The 15,507-nt window shown below is 41.1% G+C and overlaps 1 protein-coding gene across 1 annotated transcript; it reads left to right on the top strand.

Moving 5' to 3' along the window:
• Positions 1–56: 56 nt before the first annotated feature.
• On the top strand, positions 57–15,377 carry brd2b (bromodomain containing 2b). The gene is made up of 12 exons (XM_088999601.1): positions 57–217; positions 1,140–1,428; positions 1,914–2,051; positions 2,879–3,023; positions 3,117–3,280; positions 4,887–5,390; positions 7,402–7,530; positions 7,936–8,178; positions 8,841–9,085; positions 10,242–10,558; positions 11,534–11,662; positions 13,859–15,377. The coding sequence occupies exons 1-12, from the start codon at positions 186–188 to the stop codon at positions 13,990–13,992; spliced, it is 2,469 nt and encodes an 822-aa protein (XP_088855727.1). The 5' UTR covers positions 57–185; the 3' UTR covers positions 13,993–15,377.
• Positions 15,378–15,507: the final 130 nt, after the last annotated feature.

The following is a 15,507-nucleotide window of genomic DNA, read 5'->3' as shown; positions in this document are numbered from 1 at the left end:
AGTGGGCGTGCTCGACCTGCGTCGGCATATATAAGAGACTTAACGGAAGTAGTTGGGCGCCATTTCGTGAAGCAGCTGCGAGTGTTCTTTTTCCCCTGTAACCTGTATTACTACAGTGGAGAAGCATCTTTTTTTCCTCCCCCCTCTGTTGCTTCTCCCCATTTGGATAGCTGCACAAAACCCCGATGGAAACATCTCTTCATTCGTCTCATGACAGGTATCATAAGCATGTTTTTTTTCTTTGTTAGTTAATATTACCATCTCGACTATTAGCCTTTGCGAGGCAGTACCGGTAAGATGCTTAGTTACTGTTGCTAGCTTAACCTCATTTAGCTTACAGCTTGCTAGCTGTCAGTGTCACTTAGGGACCGGCTTTCTTAATTAACTTAGTGGTATAATTCGCAACTATTTCATTCACCGGCGTGCTTTATGACCCCACTCTACTCGGAATTTGATGCGAAGGCGGTTACAGCCTAGTAATCGACCTCTGGCTAACCTCGGTCCTCGACCAGCCGCCCACCATTCATTCGTCGCCCCGCCGAGTCAAACCAGGACAGCTCATGTTCTATTAATTTCCGTTATTTTCCCTATGATTTATTGTTTTCAACACTAATTGTCACGCGAGGCGTCCATTTATTAGTTTACCTTGCCGTTGTCGTTCGCCCGTAAAGTTAGATATATTTTGGGGTGGATTGGCTGCTGTTACATTTATAAGCTTAATGAAATCGTGACAGTTTTTGTGTGCGTGAAATAACTTCTAAAAATGGTACTCTTTTCTCAGTCCTCAGTTTATCAGTCCTCTTCTTTGCCAATGTTTACAAACACAAATGGAGGGCGGGACGGACATATCGCGAGAACACGTCCCAGACACGAAGTTAAGAAGTGTTCAGGAATGTAACAACAAAATCTCGTATTTTATTTCAGCAAGACCAACGTTATCTGAACGAGATAAAATAAAGGAACAAACTGCTCTTTCAACTTCATTGAAACATAAGATAATTAAACAAGTTATGATGTTTATAAAGGTCTTAAAATGGGGTCAAAGAGGTCTGTTACGGTCTCCAGTTTTAATGCCCGGTCCTTCTACAGCTGACTTCATTCCAAGTGTGTGCATGTCTGTCTGCTGTTCTCCACGATAGCTCTCTGTTGGGACTGTCCTGCAGCGTAATGGACCCGCACGCTAGCACCGGCAAGCGTATCCGAAAGCCCTCTCTGCTTTATGAGGACTTTGAGAGCCCCTCCCTGCCACACACCATACCCCCAGGTCCGCCTGCCCCTCCGCAGCCTGCTGTCAGGGACCCGTCCCGACAGGGCAGGGCCACTAACCACCTTCAGTACCTCCAGAAGACCCTACTCAAGTGCCTTTGGAAACATCAATTTGCGTGGCCATTTCACGAGCCGGTGGATGCGCATAGACTAAATTTGCCTGTGAGTATTCAAATTGTACACTTTGTTCCAAAAATATTGGAATATTGAAGTTAAATCCTTTGCATTTGCTAACGTTTGAAAAGATCAATATGAGACCAGACATTGCAAGTATTTGTGGATTGGCTCTACACTTGAAAAACAGTTGGGTGAAAAAAATAAACCAATTTGGGTCAAAATTTGACACATTTGTAAACTTGGGTGAAAAACAGGCAATTGTACATCTGAGAGATCTATCAAAGCTATTGTACAAAAAATTGCCAGAGTTGTTTCTACTCTTTGAAAATGTCCTCATTATTCTGTCCATTCGTAAACTTTTGCTCACTTAATGTTAATAACTGGTAATAAAAACCCCCACAAAAGATATTGGCTTTTTTTAACAATCCTTTTACAACAGAAATATGACTGCTTCTCCTTCAAGGTAAAGCTTCTTTATACATCTCAAGAAAAATGCGGTGTAAATGTGATCTTTCTTCACATCGGGTTAGGACTATCACAAGATAATCAAGCAGCCGATGGACATGGGCACCATAAAAAAGCGCCTGGAGAACAACTTCTACCGCTCTGCCAGTGAGTGTATCCAGGACTTCAACACCATGTTCACCAACTGCTACATCTACAACAAGGTGGGCTTCAGCGATCGCATCTTGTTAGTGGAAATAGATGGCATATTTTTGAATGAAATCCAGTGATGTCCATCGTGCACGTCAAGATCGCCAAATGTATTTGCCTGAGTCTTGATCAAATAGAAAAAGAATTACATAACAACACCCGTGCTACAAGCTACACCAGATTTTACTTAATCCGAAATCGACTGTTTTGCAAACAAATTGTATTTATTTTATAACTATATATTTTTGTGGTGTCTTAACTCATTCACTGCTATTCACGAATTTACATAGAGCGATATTCCCAAATTTGTTCGGGTTTTGTTTTTTCTTGTTTGGGTGCCAATAAAGCGCTGGCCATGGCCTCTGGCAATATTTTTTCCCTTCCACAAGGGGGCAGCATTTCCCCTTTTTTACATGTTAATAATAATAATACATTTCATCTATAAGCGCCTTTCAAAATTCTCAAGGACCATTTACAGTCACGGGATATTTAGCGCTTTGTTTCAGCTTCTGCTGTTGTTAAAGCGCTAAATAAAACAATATGCATTGAATTGTATTTTGGACATCCGCTCTCATTTCAAGCTCATATAACTCCAGACCCATGTAATTTAGGATTCAAATCTTTTTTTCTGATGAAGATCAGAAAAAAAGAAGAAGAAGAAGAATGAAGAGAGTCTAAGGTTTCTTGCATTATATTGAATCTTTATGTCATCCTAAAACTCAATATTCTGTGGGTCCTGGAATTTGAGTTACAATGACAAAAACCCTGGCACTGGACTGGACACATTTTTGCGCATCATCTGGCATTGAATGAGTTAATTGGAATGCACTCTGTCTTTTAGCCAACAGATGACATTGTGCTAATGGCCCAGTCCCTGGAAAAACTGTTCCTCCAGAAGGTGGCACAGATGCCTGAGGAGGAGGTGGAGCTCCCTGTGCCCGCCCCCCGCAGGAAGAGCCTTCAAGGACGCGGACGCAAAACGAGCCGTGGGTGTTTTATCCAGCTTGACCGTGTGCAGGCCCCTCTGCCTCTACCATCTTGACGCTAACCAATGTTGTCTTCCTATATGTGTCCGTCAGCCATGCGGGCGCAACAGGTGCCGGCTGTGTCGCAATCGGCCTATTCGCCATCCTCCTCGGACACGGGCGATTCTATGCTGTCCTGTTCGCCGCAGCCGGTGCTGACCAAGAGTTTACCGCCGGCCACCATCATGGGCCTTCCTCACATGCAGCCCACCACCAAGGTATATTTCAAATTTCAGGATGTTTGAAGGGCAGGAACCTTTTATTGGCGTACCATATTTTCCAGTGTATAAGGCGCACCCCCAATGAATGGTGCATTTTCAAAATTTTCCATATGTAAGGCGCACTGGAGTATAAGGCGCACCTTCAATGAATGAAAAAACAGTAAAATATCATATAAAGGACAAATATAATATCGATTTTTTATTTTTTTTATTTTTTACAAAAATAAGGCGCGTCAGATTATAAGACTCTACAGTAGAGGCTAAGGTCAAACGCTACCTCTTTGGCAAGAGGAAATGGAGTCAGTGGCTGCTGACAATATTTGCGAGACCCGTTGTAGCTTAATATTAGCTCACATATCAGGCGCACTTGCGTATAAGGCGCAGGGTCATTTTATGAAGAAAATCAAGGCTTTTGGGTGTGCCTTATACACCGGAAAATACGGTAATTGGGTCATCTCCAAAATTGAGGAAAGGCCCTGAAAAAGTGTATGTGCGTGTATGTATTCATGTACGTAGATGACTCTTTTGCCTTCAAAGATTTATTCTCAGGTTTATTTTATAATTGAAGTTGTCAGCCAATCACAATATATTGTTGTTATGCTTTCTTTTCATGAAAAGCTTATTTTTGTCTTCTTTTTGGTCAGAAAAGTGATATTTTGGGTGAAACCAGCCCCGTATTCCGCTGAATAGTAAAAAAAAAGTTAGAACCAAAGATTTTATTTTAAATTTATTTTTTTACCTCATTCACTGCCAGACGATGTGTCCACTCTATTGCCAGGGTTTTTGTCATTTTTACTGAAGTGGGAAGAGATGGGAAGGCAAAACATTGCCAGAGGTCTGACCGAAGCTTCAAACGCACCCTCTGCAAGAAAAAACAAAACCCGAACAAATTCGAGAAAGGCGCTCCACGTCATGCTTTTAAATTCCCAAATAAATTCCGGAATGGCAGTGAATGAGTTAAGAGCTGTCCCTTTAACATATTCCATAGATCTGGAAAGATCATTCAAAAGGCTCTAAAATAGCTAGCAGTTTGAGGAACAACTCTGAAAATGGATGCCAGACCACAAGTTAAGTACTGTACACTGGAAAAACTGGAGGTCACAAAATGGATACCTTTTTCCCCAGTAGAAATACAAATAACCTTTTCTGGCAATTTATTAAGTCATATCGCATCTGTTCTATACGTGTTAAACATCAAAGGTAGGAAAATGTTTGAACAAGACATTATGTTCTTTGGTGATGGGTATCCAGATGCAACATTGAGGCAGGCAGATTATCACTCATCATAAGAGGTGAGTTTCTTATATTTTTCCATCCCAGAGCATATAGGTTCACTTCTGTGGTGGCATAAAAAAAGCAATCGCTGTTTAACCTTTAGTTGCTCACTGTGATGACGTGTGGTAAAAATGTTTGGAATCTCGATTTTTCGGCTCTAATTATACTTTGTGAGGGCTTTGACTGTTCATTCCGATGTACATTTCATTTGACTCATTACTCCAGAAACCGGCAGCCGTTATACAGCAACAAAATATGAGTGTTTTGGTTTCCATGGTGATGTTCAATGTATTTTTTTTGTGGGGTTGGTGTGGTTGTCTTGGGATAGAAAAAGGGCGTTAAGCGCAAGGCGGACACCACCACTCCGTCCACCATGGGTTTGACGGTGGGCATTTCGGCAGAGGGACACGGACACTTGGTGGGATTGGGCAAAGGAGGCCACGGCGGACAGGTTCACGACTCCTCCATGAACGCCATCTCCTGCATTGGCGGCATGACCCTGGACACGCCGCCCGTCATTGGCCTGGTCCACAGCCCCGGCGGACCCGTACTACTACAGCCCATGATGTCGGTGGCGGGGCGGCGCCCGGGCAGTGGCCGCCCCATCAAGCCGCCCAAGAAGGACCTACCTGATTGTGTGCAGCTGCAGCCGTCACGGAAGGGCAAGCTGAGTCCCACCATGCGTTACTGCAGCGGGCTGCTTAAAGATATGCTATCCAAAAAGCACGCCGCCTACGCCTGGCCCTTCTACAAACCTGTGGATGCCGCTGAGCTCGGCCTGCACGACTATCACGACATCATCAAGTGTCCCATGGACCTCAGCACCATCAAGGTGACATGCAGCGCTTATTTCTTGTTATTTTTACAATCAGTTTGCAGTATATTAAAGTTGTCAAAATCACTTTTGTTTGCATGCCACTTTGTAGTTCTAGAATACTTTGATGATTATGACTCTACTATTAAAATTAATGTATTATATTGATCCCATCCCATTGTAACAAATAATAATGATATATTTCATTGATAAGCGCCATCAAGGTCACTTTACAGTCAGTTTTTCTGTGGGTGAGCAGCAGCAGCCACACACGCCAACGTTCACTCAACCCGGAAGTAACTCAAACAGATAGGAAGCTAGCTAGCTAATAGATAGCTAGCCAGCCAGCTAGACTGTTAATAGATAGCTATAATAGAAAACGAACAGATAGCAAATCGATAGGTAGGTAAGTAGCTTGATAGCTAGCTTGACTGTCATAATTTATGATGTAACAGGAACTCTAACCTTGATATTTTCCACATTTGCAAGTGCGACAAATGAGGTGGGTTGGGGACAAGCAGACCACCTGCCCCGGAGGTCAATGTTGAAATGAAGCGCAAACATCAACATTTTCAATCAAAAGCCAGGAATTACAGTGACACACAAGGCGGACAAATACACAAATGCAGAGGATCTTTCTGCTTTGCTCAACAAGTTAGGGCTATTTTAAACTTGAATACACACTCAGTGTTTTCATACTTTTTGCACAACTTGCTCTTGGACAACAAGCAGCTGAACATTTTCTAAAAGCTTGAATTTCCAGGAAGTGGACTTGTGTATCTTTCTGTGACTCTCCTAGTCTCTCGGCTGTGGAAGCCTTGTACTGACACGATGAGATCAGTCCTAACACCCCTCTCAGAACATCCTGTTTGGAGATTTGCAAATGAGGCGTTGTGTTTGAGTAGCAGAGAAGTTCAAAGATACAATTGAGAGACTGGCAGTTTAACAGAAAGATGCAGAAATTGTGAAAATCTGTTTGTCTGTTCATGGATTGAACACCTGCTGTGAATGTTATGATTTTGCTCCTTATTAAGAACACAAAGTCGTCCTAAAACAACTGAAAGATTGAAGGGTTGAGCCGAATTGTTTTTTTTAGGTCAAATCAAGGTTATTGAATTTTAGATTTTTGCTAAAATGTCACTCCAAAGTCCAATAACATTTTTTTGTTGTCTATACTCCCAATTTATTTTAACTTATTCATTGCCATTCCCGAATTTATTTGAGAATTGAAAAGCATGACGTGGAGCTTCATTCATGAATTTTTTCATCTTTTGGTTTTTCTTGCGGGGGCTGCTGATTAAGTGCTGGTCAGACCTCTGGCAATTTTTTTCCCTTCCATGAGGGGGCAGCATTTGCCTTTTGTCCATGTTAGCCCTTTGTTACAGCTTCAGCTCTCTATAAATCAATATGTATGTATTGCATTGTATTTTGGACAGCCACCCTTATTTCAAGCTCAGATAACTCCAGGCCCATATAACTTAAGAATTACTTTTTTTCTGATGAAAGAAAAGAGCCTAAGATTACTTCTGCTGAATTGAATGTTTATGTAGTCCTAAGAGTCAATATTCTGCGGGTCCTGCAATTTGAGTGAAAATGACAAAAACTGTAGCACTGGAGTGAACATATTTGTGCACATCGTCTGGCAGTGAATGAGTTAAATTCAAAACTCGGGGACAATGTACAAGTCTTAATGTATATAACAATTGTTCCATTATGTAAAATAGTTATTTGTTTTTTAACGTAATACCTGTTCAAAGTGAATAAACATTTCTTCATTTTATTCTTTTTTATTCCAGTCATACATTTGAGAAAAAAATCAGAGGCTAAACATGCAAAGCCATTTTATGCAATAAAAAAAAACACAATAATAATGGTAGTTATGGTAGTTCCTGAATAATATCACTGCACCCCAAACATGTGCATGCCTTTCATTCTGGAACCATAGTTTTTTTTCCCCCTGTTTGTCCTTGCGCATTTTATTCATATATCTTTGACAACCCCCCCAAACCTCATGTGAATCTGCCGGCAGAGGAAGATGGACGGCCGCGAGTACCGTGACGCGCAGCAGTTTGCCGGAGACGTGCGCCTTATGTTCTCCAATTGCTACAAGTATAACCCACCCGACCATGACGTGGTGGGCATGGCCCGCAAGCTGCAGGTGAGCCCAGCTGCTCTCCTGAGTCGTAGTCGTGCATTATAAAACGAACCACCCCCCAGTGTGGAAGGCTTACTTTCAGAGTACAGAACAGTCAAGAAACAGCGGAACCTCTCAAGTTGAGATGCCCCATTGTTGAATTAAACAAAACGGCGTTTGTGACATGAAACGTCATGACAGTGAGCATCTAACTTTGTGTGTGACATCACAGAAAAACACTGCAATAGCTTAACTCCCTTTACTTACTATAAGGCAAAGCAGCTTCACGGGATGGAGTTCATTCTATATCTGGAGGTTCCCTTATACCAGAAAAATAGAAATATTATTCCTTTTCATGACATTCAGACTCTCAAATTGAATCACAACAATATATTTATTACATGTGTGATCCATGTGTGTCATTGAAAGGACGTGTTTGAGTTCAGCTTTGCCAAAATGCCCGACGAGCCACAACTGGACCACACCGCCTTGTCTCTGAGCGGCCACACATCTTCCTCCTCCTCATCGTCATCATCGTCGTCGTCATCCTCGTCCACATCCGAAAGCGAGCCGAGCAGTGAGAGTGAGGAGAGCGAGAGCAGTCCCAGTTCGGACAGCGAGGAGGAGCGAGCTCACCGGCTGGCCGAACTGCAGGACCAGGTCTGCACACAGGTAAGACATTCCCAATTACTTCAGTCACAGGTGTCAAACTCAAGGCTCGGGTGCGAAATCGGGCCCATCGTGTCATTTTCAACGTTCCACAAAAGTAGATTATGTATGTCAACTTGCATGATCCTTCTACACAAATATTAAAATTGTCATTACAGTAAATGACTGCGATTTTGCAATAATTTTCTTAACAGTGTTTACATACACTTGAGCGAGTATTAGTAATTTATTTTTTTCAGTATTTATTTATATTTGTCAGGTACTCAACAGTCAAATCAGTCAATTAGTATTCAAAACTTAATACAATTAAATCACTCAGATTTTCGACATCACTGCTGTCAAAGTCAAGGCCTGGGGACCAAATCTGGCCCGCCACATCATTTTATTCGGCCCCTGAATAAACCCAAATTTAAAATTGTTGTATGTAAACCACAATAACAGTTATTGTTTTTGACTTGAAATTTGAAAACTAGTTTTTCATTAATTTGTTGTGCGCTCTAGATGTAATATGTGGAGGGGATGAAACATTCTAATGGTTCCCCCAAATTCACAACAACCCCTGTGAGTGGCCTGCTTCAAAAAACAAGTTTGACACTCTTGGTCTACATTGTTCATCACACATTCACCTCATTAATTTCTACTACCGCCGCCACCCCTACACGCAGCTTCGTGCCGTGCACGAGCAGCTGACTGCGCTCTCCCAGGGCCCCATCGTGAAGCCAAAGAAAAAGCGTGAGAAGAAAGAAAAGAAAGAAAAGAAAAAGCGCAGGAAACCGGACAAGCGCAACCACGGAGCCAAAATCCGAGCCGGTTCTGAAGAGTGGACCATGCCCACTAAAATCTTCAAAAACAAGACATCGAGAGACGGTACATCGCAGACCAAGAAAAGCCAGAGCAAGAAGAGCAGCAAGTTAGTATCAATCTAAAACTGATCAAATGAAATGGCACCAGTGTAAATACTGCTCTTTGCAAAATTTGACATCTAGAAGCATGTGTGTGAAATTTCAGGATGATTCTAAAATGCACTTTAACCCTTCCTGGTGAACTTAATTAGACCATAAAACTTTCAATGGCATATTCAACATTTGAGTACTTTTTGCACATATTTCAAACTTCCTTAGGGTCAAACAAAAAGATGAAAAGGTAAAATTCACAACCAAGTCACTGGAGAAAAAAGTTACCGTATTTTCCCATGTATAAGGCACACACCCAAAATGCTTCATTTTCTTCAGAAGATGACCCTGCGCCTTATAAGCCTTATATGTGAAGTCATATTGAGCCACAACAGGTCGCTCAACAACTGTCAACAGCCACCAACTCAATTTTCCGCTGTAGAAGAAGTGGAATAAATGGAAAAAGTTTGAAAATGCACCATTCGTTGGGGGTGCGCCTTATACACCGGAAAATATGGTATTATTATTTAGAGTATTTATGTATTTATTTATTTATTTTATTTATTGTTATTTGTTATTATTTGTGTGTTTATTATTGCTCATTATTGTTTTTTATAATTATTGTATTATTTATGATAATTTTATTTTAACTCTTCGCTCACTTGGGAAAAAAGTATGCCTTAGCACCTGCAGGTATTTTCTTTCGATCAAGAAATGGGAGACTATCGTAGAAGATCACGGAAAGAGTGAAGGCTTCACCGTACATTTACCCTCACAAGAAGCAAATGTGGCTTTCTCACACTTTTCAAATGTCACTCCCGCTTAACATTTACTTTAAAACTGACACTCGTAACAAAAATATCAAAAATTGTATTAATACAATTCAAAATTTTATTTTTGAACTTCCCAATGTTCATTTTGTCCTGTCAAATTCTATTGACATAAAATGCTAAATGCCATTGACGGGCTACCAGAAATTAGCATTAATATAAAGGTAACACTGCACACGAAAATATTGAAATTTGCACTGGCATGTAAGTTGTTTAACAATAATCACATAAAATAATAATAATAGATCATCATCAATATTGTATCACCATCCTTCCTACATAAGAGATTCTTTTGCATTTAATGTTGTAGCCTGATTGAATATCGGATTGAACCTCTCATCAGGAGCGCCAAGAAGTCATTCTACCCGCCGCTGCCACCCAGCATGCTTCCGCACTACGACTCTGAGGAGGAGGATGAGATTGTACCCATGACCTACGACGAAAAGCGCCAATTGAGCCTGGATATCAACAAGCTGCCGGGTGAAAAACTGGGCCGCGTCGTGCACATCATCCAGTCGCGGGAACCCTCTCTGCGCGACACCAACCCAGAGGAAATCGAGATCGACTTTGAGACGCTCAAACCGTCCACGTTGAAGGAATTGGAGCACTACGTCATGACGTGTCTGCGGAAGAAGCCGCGCAAGCCCTACACTGACATCGGTACATAGTGTGATTTCATATGGACCTTTTTTTTCTTTTGAGCTGAATTTCTTGAACCCATTAAGGGGTTCCATTCCTGATGTACTCTCAAAGTCAGGTGAGATAGACACCTGAACTCATTCACTGCCAGATATGCAAAAATGTGTTCACTCCAGTGCCAGGGTTTTTGTCATTTTCACTCAAATTCCAGAACCCACAGAACATTGAGTTTTAGGACTACATAAACATTCAATTCAGCTTAAGAAACCTTGGATTCTCTTCTTTATCAGAAAAAGAGTTAATTCCTAAATTATATGGGTCTGGAGTTATCTGAGCTTGAAACAGGGGTGACTGTACAAAAGGCAAATGCTGCCTCCCTCGTGGAAGGTAAAAAACATTGCCAGAGGTCGGACCAGCACTTTATCGGCACCGCTCCGCAAGCAAAACCAAAACATTCAGAGATGGCAGTGAATGAGTTAATGGGGATAAGCGCTATAGCACTTTAAATTTGACAGTGAAGAAAATGCAAAAATCTAAACATTTTTATTCCAATTCAGTGACTGGTTTTATCTATGTTAAAAAATAAAACAAGTAAATGCAACAGAGGTGAACGCTGAAAAAAATGGATCCTTCAAGAAGGACCACATCCGTTTTTTTATTACTATTTGAGGATCTGGGCAGAAATCGTTGGCTAATAAATGAATAAATAGAAAAATAATACATAAATAAATTAAAACATAAATAAATAAATTAAAAATGGTTCCCCCTTCTGGTTATTATTTTGTTTCCTTTTTCTGAGTCATGCTGGAAATTACTTAATTTTGTGCAACAAGCTTTACACACCATGTGTGACTCATGCTTATTTGTAAAAGATATTTGTGATTAAATTAGCTCCCAGACCACAAGAACTAAAATTATTATCCCAGATAATCTAGAAAATAATAGATTGATCTCACCAAAATTTTTCTTCATGGCCGCTGTTTTTCTTCTGGTTAGCCCCGAAGAAAGGCGGCGCGGTTAAATCCAAAGAGCAGCTGACCCTGGAGAAGCGTCTGGAGCTGGAGCGCAGGTTGCAGGACGTCAGCGGGCAGCTGAACTCGACCAAGAAGCCTGCAAAACCCAAAGGTCAGTGCAAATGGAGAATCTGCATACATGTGTAAGCAAATTGATATGAGGCAAATAGGCTTTATGATAAATGTAGATATCAATGTCAATACAGCGGCCCGGTAGTTCAGTGGTTAGCACACCGGCTTCACAGTGCAGAGGTCACCGGTTCACGTCCCGGTCCGGCCTCCCTGTGTGGAGTTTGCATGTTCAAATTGTCCCTAGGTGTGTGTGAGAGTGACTGTTGTACGTCTTGGTGTGCCCTGCGATTGGCTGGCAACCAATTCAGGGTGTCCCCCACCTCGTGCCCGAAGACAGCTGAGATAGGCTACAGCACCCCCTGCGACCCTAATGAGGAATAAGCGGTACGGAAAATGGATGGATGGAATAAAATAAACAATGCTTCTCAGATAGCTGAGCATTCATCAGTTATCAGATTTGCTCCCAAGCTTTTTTTCCGCACTTTAAGGACAACCGACGTCTCCGGACAAGTTGTGTCCATAATTTGTAAAATGGCTTCAAATGACTTCTACTGAGCGTATTTTACAAAGATTCCACCACATATAGCTATATTTTACGTTTTAAGACTTGCGCTGACGATTCAGGAAGTCTTGTTTTTGAGTTGGTGACGAGTCTGTATGTGATGTCACTAAAGGACCGCCCCTGACCGTAAAAAAAGACGCATTGTAGCGGTCCTTCCATTACGTCAATGTATTTTGCTGTACTTGTTTGGTCTGGGGACCTCGTGTTGCACCCAAAAGCCGCCAGAAGGCCAGAAGAGGGCGTCCAAGTGCCATATAAGGAATTTATCAGCCTGTGGAAACGGAGGTGGCCACAGGAGGTCGCCATTTTGTGCCTTTATTTTTGGATGAGAGATTTTCCCCCAATGTTGCCTCAAAATGAACTATTTGAATCATATTCATAACTGGATGTGTAACAAGAAAGCATATTCTCCGAATCTGAAGCCATTGTTTTGATTCTCAAGCAATGCAAGACGTCTTGCTGTGACGTCACGAATTGGGGGTGGGACTTTCTGAAAATGCCCAATTCGCAGCTCAATTTTTTTGTAGATTTTGGACACTTTAAGTCATTTTTATTGGTGTTTTGCATTTGACTAAAAATATCATACTGCGTGTTTTGGGTATTTTCGATGCTATAAAACGTTTTTCTGATGTCAGTTAAAAAACAAAAAAGTGACGTCGGTTGTCCTTTAACTACTTCACTGCCAAACGATGTGCAAAAATGTGTCCACTCCGGTGCCAGGGTTGTTGTCATTATCACTAAAATTGCAAGACCCACAGAATATTGACTTTCAGGACTACATAAACATTCAATTCAGTGGAAGAAATCTTGGACTCTTTTCTTTCATCGGAAAAAAAGTTAATTCCTTAGTTATATGGGTCTGGAGTTATCTGAGCTTGAAATGGGGCCGGCTGTACAAAATATAATACAATACATACATATTGATTTATATAGCGCTTTAACAACAGCCGAAGCTGTAACAAAGCGCGAAACATGGACATAAAGTAAATGCTGCCCACTCGTGGAAGGGGAGAAACATTGCTCGAGGTCTGACCAGCGCTTTATCGGCACCCAAATAAGAAAAACGAAAACCCGAACAAATTCGCGAATGGCGCTCCACGTCACACTTTTCAACTCCTGAATCGTAATCGGAATCATCTTTATTGCCAAGTATGTAGAACACACAAGGAATTTGTCTCCAGTGGACCACGCTGCACTATAAATAAATTCGGAAATTGCAGCGAATGAGTTAAAATGGCTAAAAATAAGAGACGATATGGGAATAGACCAATGTTATTGATGATGATTTTAGCAAAACAACACAAAAGTCGACAGTTATATGGCACATTAGAGCCCTGTAGACCAGTGGCCCAAGCTTTTTTTGTGTGTCAATTCATTTAAAAAAAATCTCCTGTATAACAAATCTTGAAAAAAATTAAATACATAACACAATGAACTAATAAGAAATTGACCAATTCGAAAAAAACAAATACACTTTATAATGAACACATCCATACGTTAGCATAATTGCAACTTGGACCTACTCAAAAAAGGGCACACTGTTGATTCAATAGCTACCGGCTAGCTATTAGCCACTAAACTGCTCATAGTTTAGTCTGCTCCTATTTTCACACTTTCCACTTGATCAGACAGCATCCGGATGACTTTTTATATGTTGTGTTTGACTTTTATCAGTGGAGAAGGCCAACCCCGCCGAAGCCCAGAGTCAACCCTCGCGCCTCAGCGGCAGCAGTTCCAGCTCAGACTCATCTTCTTCTTCCTCCTCATCATCCTCATCTTCGGACACCAGCGAGTCAGACTCCGGCTGAGATTTTTTTGGCGGCTAAAATAGCAAACAAGAATTTAAAAAGAAGATTAAGATGAAGCAACTCAGGGACTTGGGCTGGCCCAGGAAGTGACGCTCCCTGAAAATAGACTATTGAACTGAACTCCTATTGAATGTTAGACTTGAAGGATGTGTGAGGAAGACAAACGAAACACTAAATGCCTTTGCTTTCTCCCTCCTATCATTTTTTCTGTTTGTAAATAGGTGTACAAAATTGTATGTTTCTTTTATAAAGAAGAATTTTATGATTATTTCCAACATTCTTCTCTGGAGCCATTCTATTTATTTGAAAACCTTCAATCTTGATTATTTCTTTATCCCTTCATCCCTCAATGGAAGCTTACTTCATCTTCAACCTGTCGATGGAACTACGGAAAGCCGTTTTCGAGCGTTAATTCATTTCTTTGATGTCCATTTTCTTGTATGCTTTTTTTTTTGTCATGACTACAATGAGACTATTCAGACAATTGTGCACAACATTTCCCTGAAAACTCCTGCACGCAAATTCTCAAAAGCAGTTACAGTAAAGTCTCGTTATATCGATATTCAAGGGAGTCCGAAAAATATCGATATAACCGGGACTATCGATATATCCGACCCTGTTTGCATGTAATTTTCTCCGTGCGTGCATAGAAATAGTATTGATGTAACCGGGACTATCGATATATCCGATATCGATATAACGAGACTTTACTGTATTCCCGAAAGGTTCCATTTACTCGTACGCTCTTTGTCAATACATCTTTATTTCTGTTATGCTTTCACAAAGCTGGAGCTGTAACAAAGAGCATTCTAGTACTTAAACCTTTACACTAGTGCAATAGTTGGAATATTGATTAAAAATTCACATTGTTATATGGCAAGCATTTTGAGCATTTATTGTTCGAAGAAAGAATACATGGACCTGAGGGATGTGGGAATAAATACTCAAAAAACGGCTTACCATGTGGAACGGCTATGGGGGAAGTGTATTCTTTTTGATGTTGCTGTTGTACAATGGGGAAACAATAGCCACATAATTTTCATTTCATCTCTTATTTGTCTTCACTGTTACAGGAAAACGTGCCAACCATTTGGCATTTGTGCATGTTCACCGTTTAGAATGTGACTGAGCGCCACGCTGTTATGTGGTAGTAAGGCTTGTTTATTAGTACGTGTTTTATGCTGTTGCACAAACTACTGCATCTGCCCTGCTGTTACATTTGTTCCGGTTTGTCCTTTTTTACTTTGCTCTTACAGAACTTCTCTCATTCCAGTTTGACGTCACTTGTTTGCTCACTGAGAGCGCTTACGTCCTGTTTTGACGCTCACCCCCTCGCCCTCACTCCATTTGATAGCTTTGATTATTAAAATAATCTTTAGGAACGATGTGCTTGTCTTTGTGTTGAACTTTGATGTGATCAAATACAAAACAGTTATGTTGCCATTGCGTCGGGAGGTAGCAGCACTTCATTAAAATATTGGAGTGACTCACTAATGCTCTAAAGGTGGGTGCACT

Source organism: Hippocampus bargibanti, linkage group LG06, assembly GCF_051943395.1.
Source record: "Hippocampus bargibanti isolate YZ-2025 linkage group LG06, ASM5194339v1, whole genome shotgun sequence".
NCBI classification, from domain to species: Eukaryota; Metazoa; Chordata; class Actinopteri; order Syngnathiformes; family Syngnathidae; genus Hippocampus; species Hippocampus bargibanti.
Note: the sequence above shows the minus strand (reverse complement) of the source record. Positions and strands in the feature narration are given on the sequence as shown.

Excerpts from the sequence above, each read along its gene's own strand:
- brd2b (XM_088999601.1), top strand. The coding sequence starts at position 186 with ATGGAAACATCTCTTCATTCGTCTCATGACAG. Across the intron at positions 2,052-2,878 it reads ACTGCTACATCTACAACAAG|CCAACAGATGACATTGTGCT; the intron begins GTGGGCTTCAGC and ends TCTGTCTTTTAG. Across the intron at positions 3,281-4,886 it reads ACATGCAGCCCACCACCAAG|AAAAAGGGCGTTAAGCGCAA; the intron begins GTATATTTCAAA and ends GTCTTGGGATAG.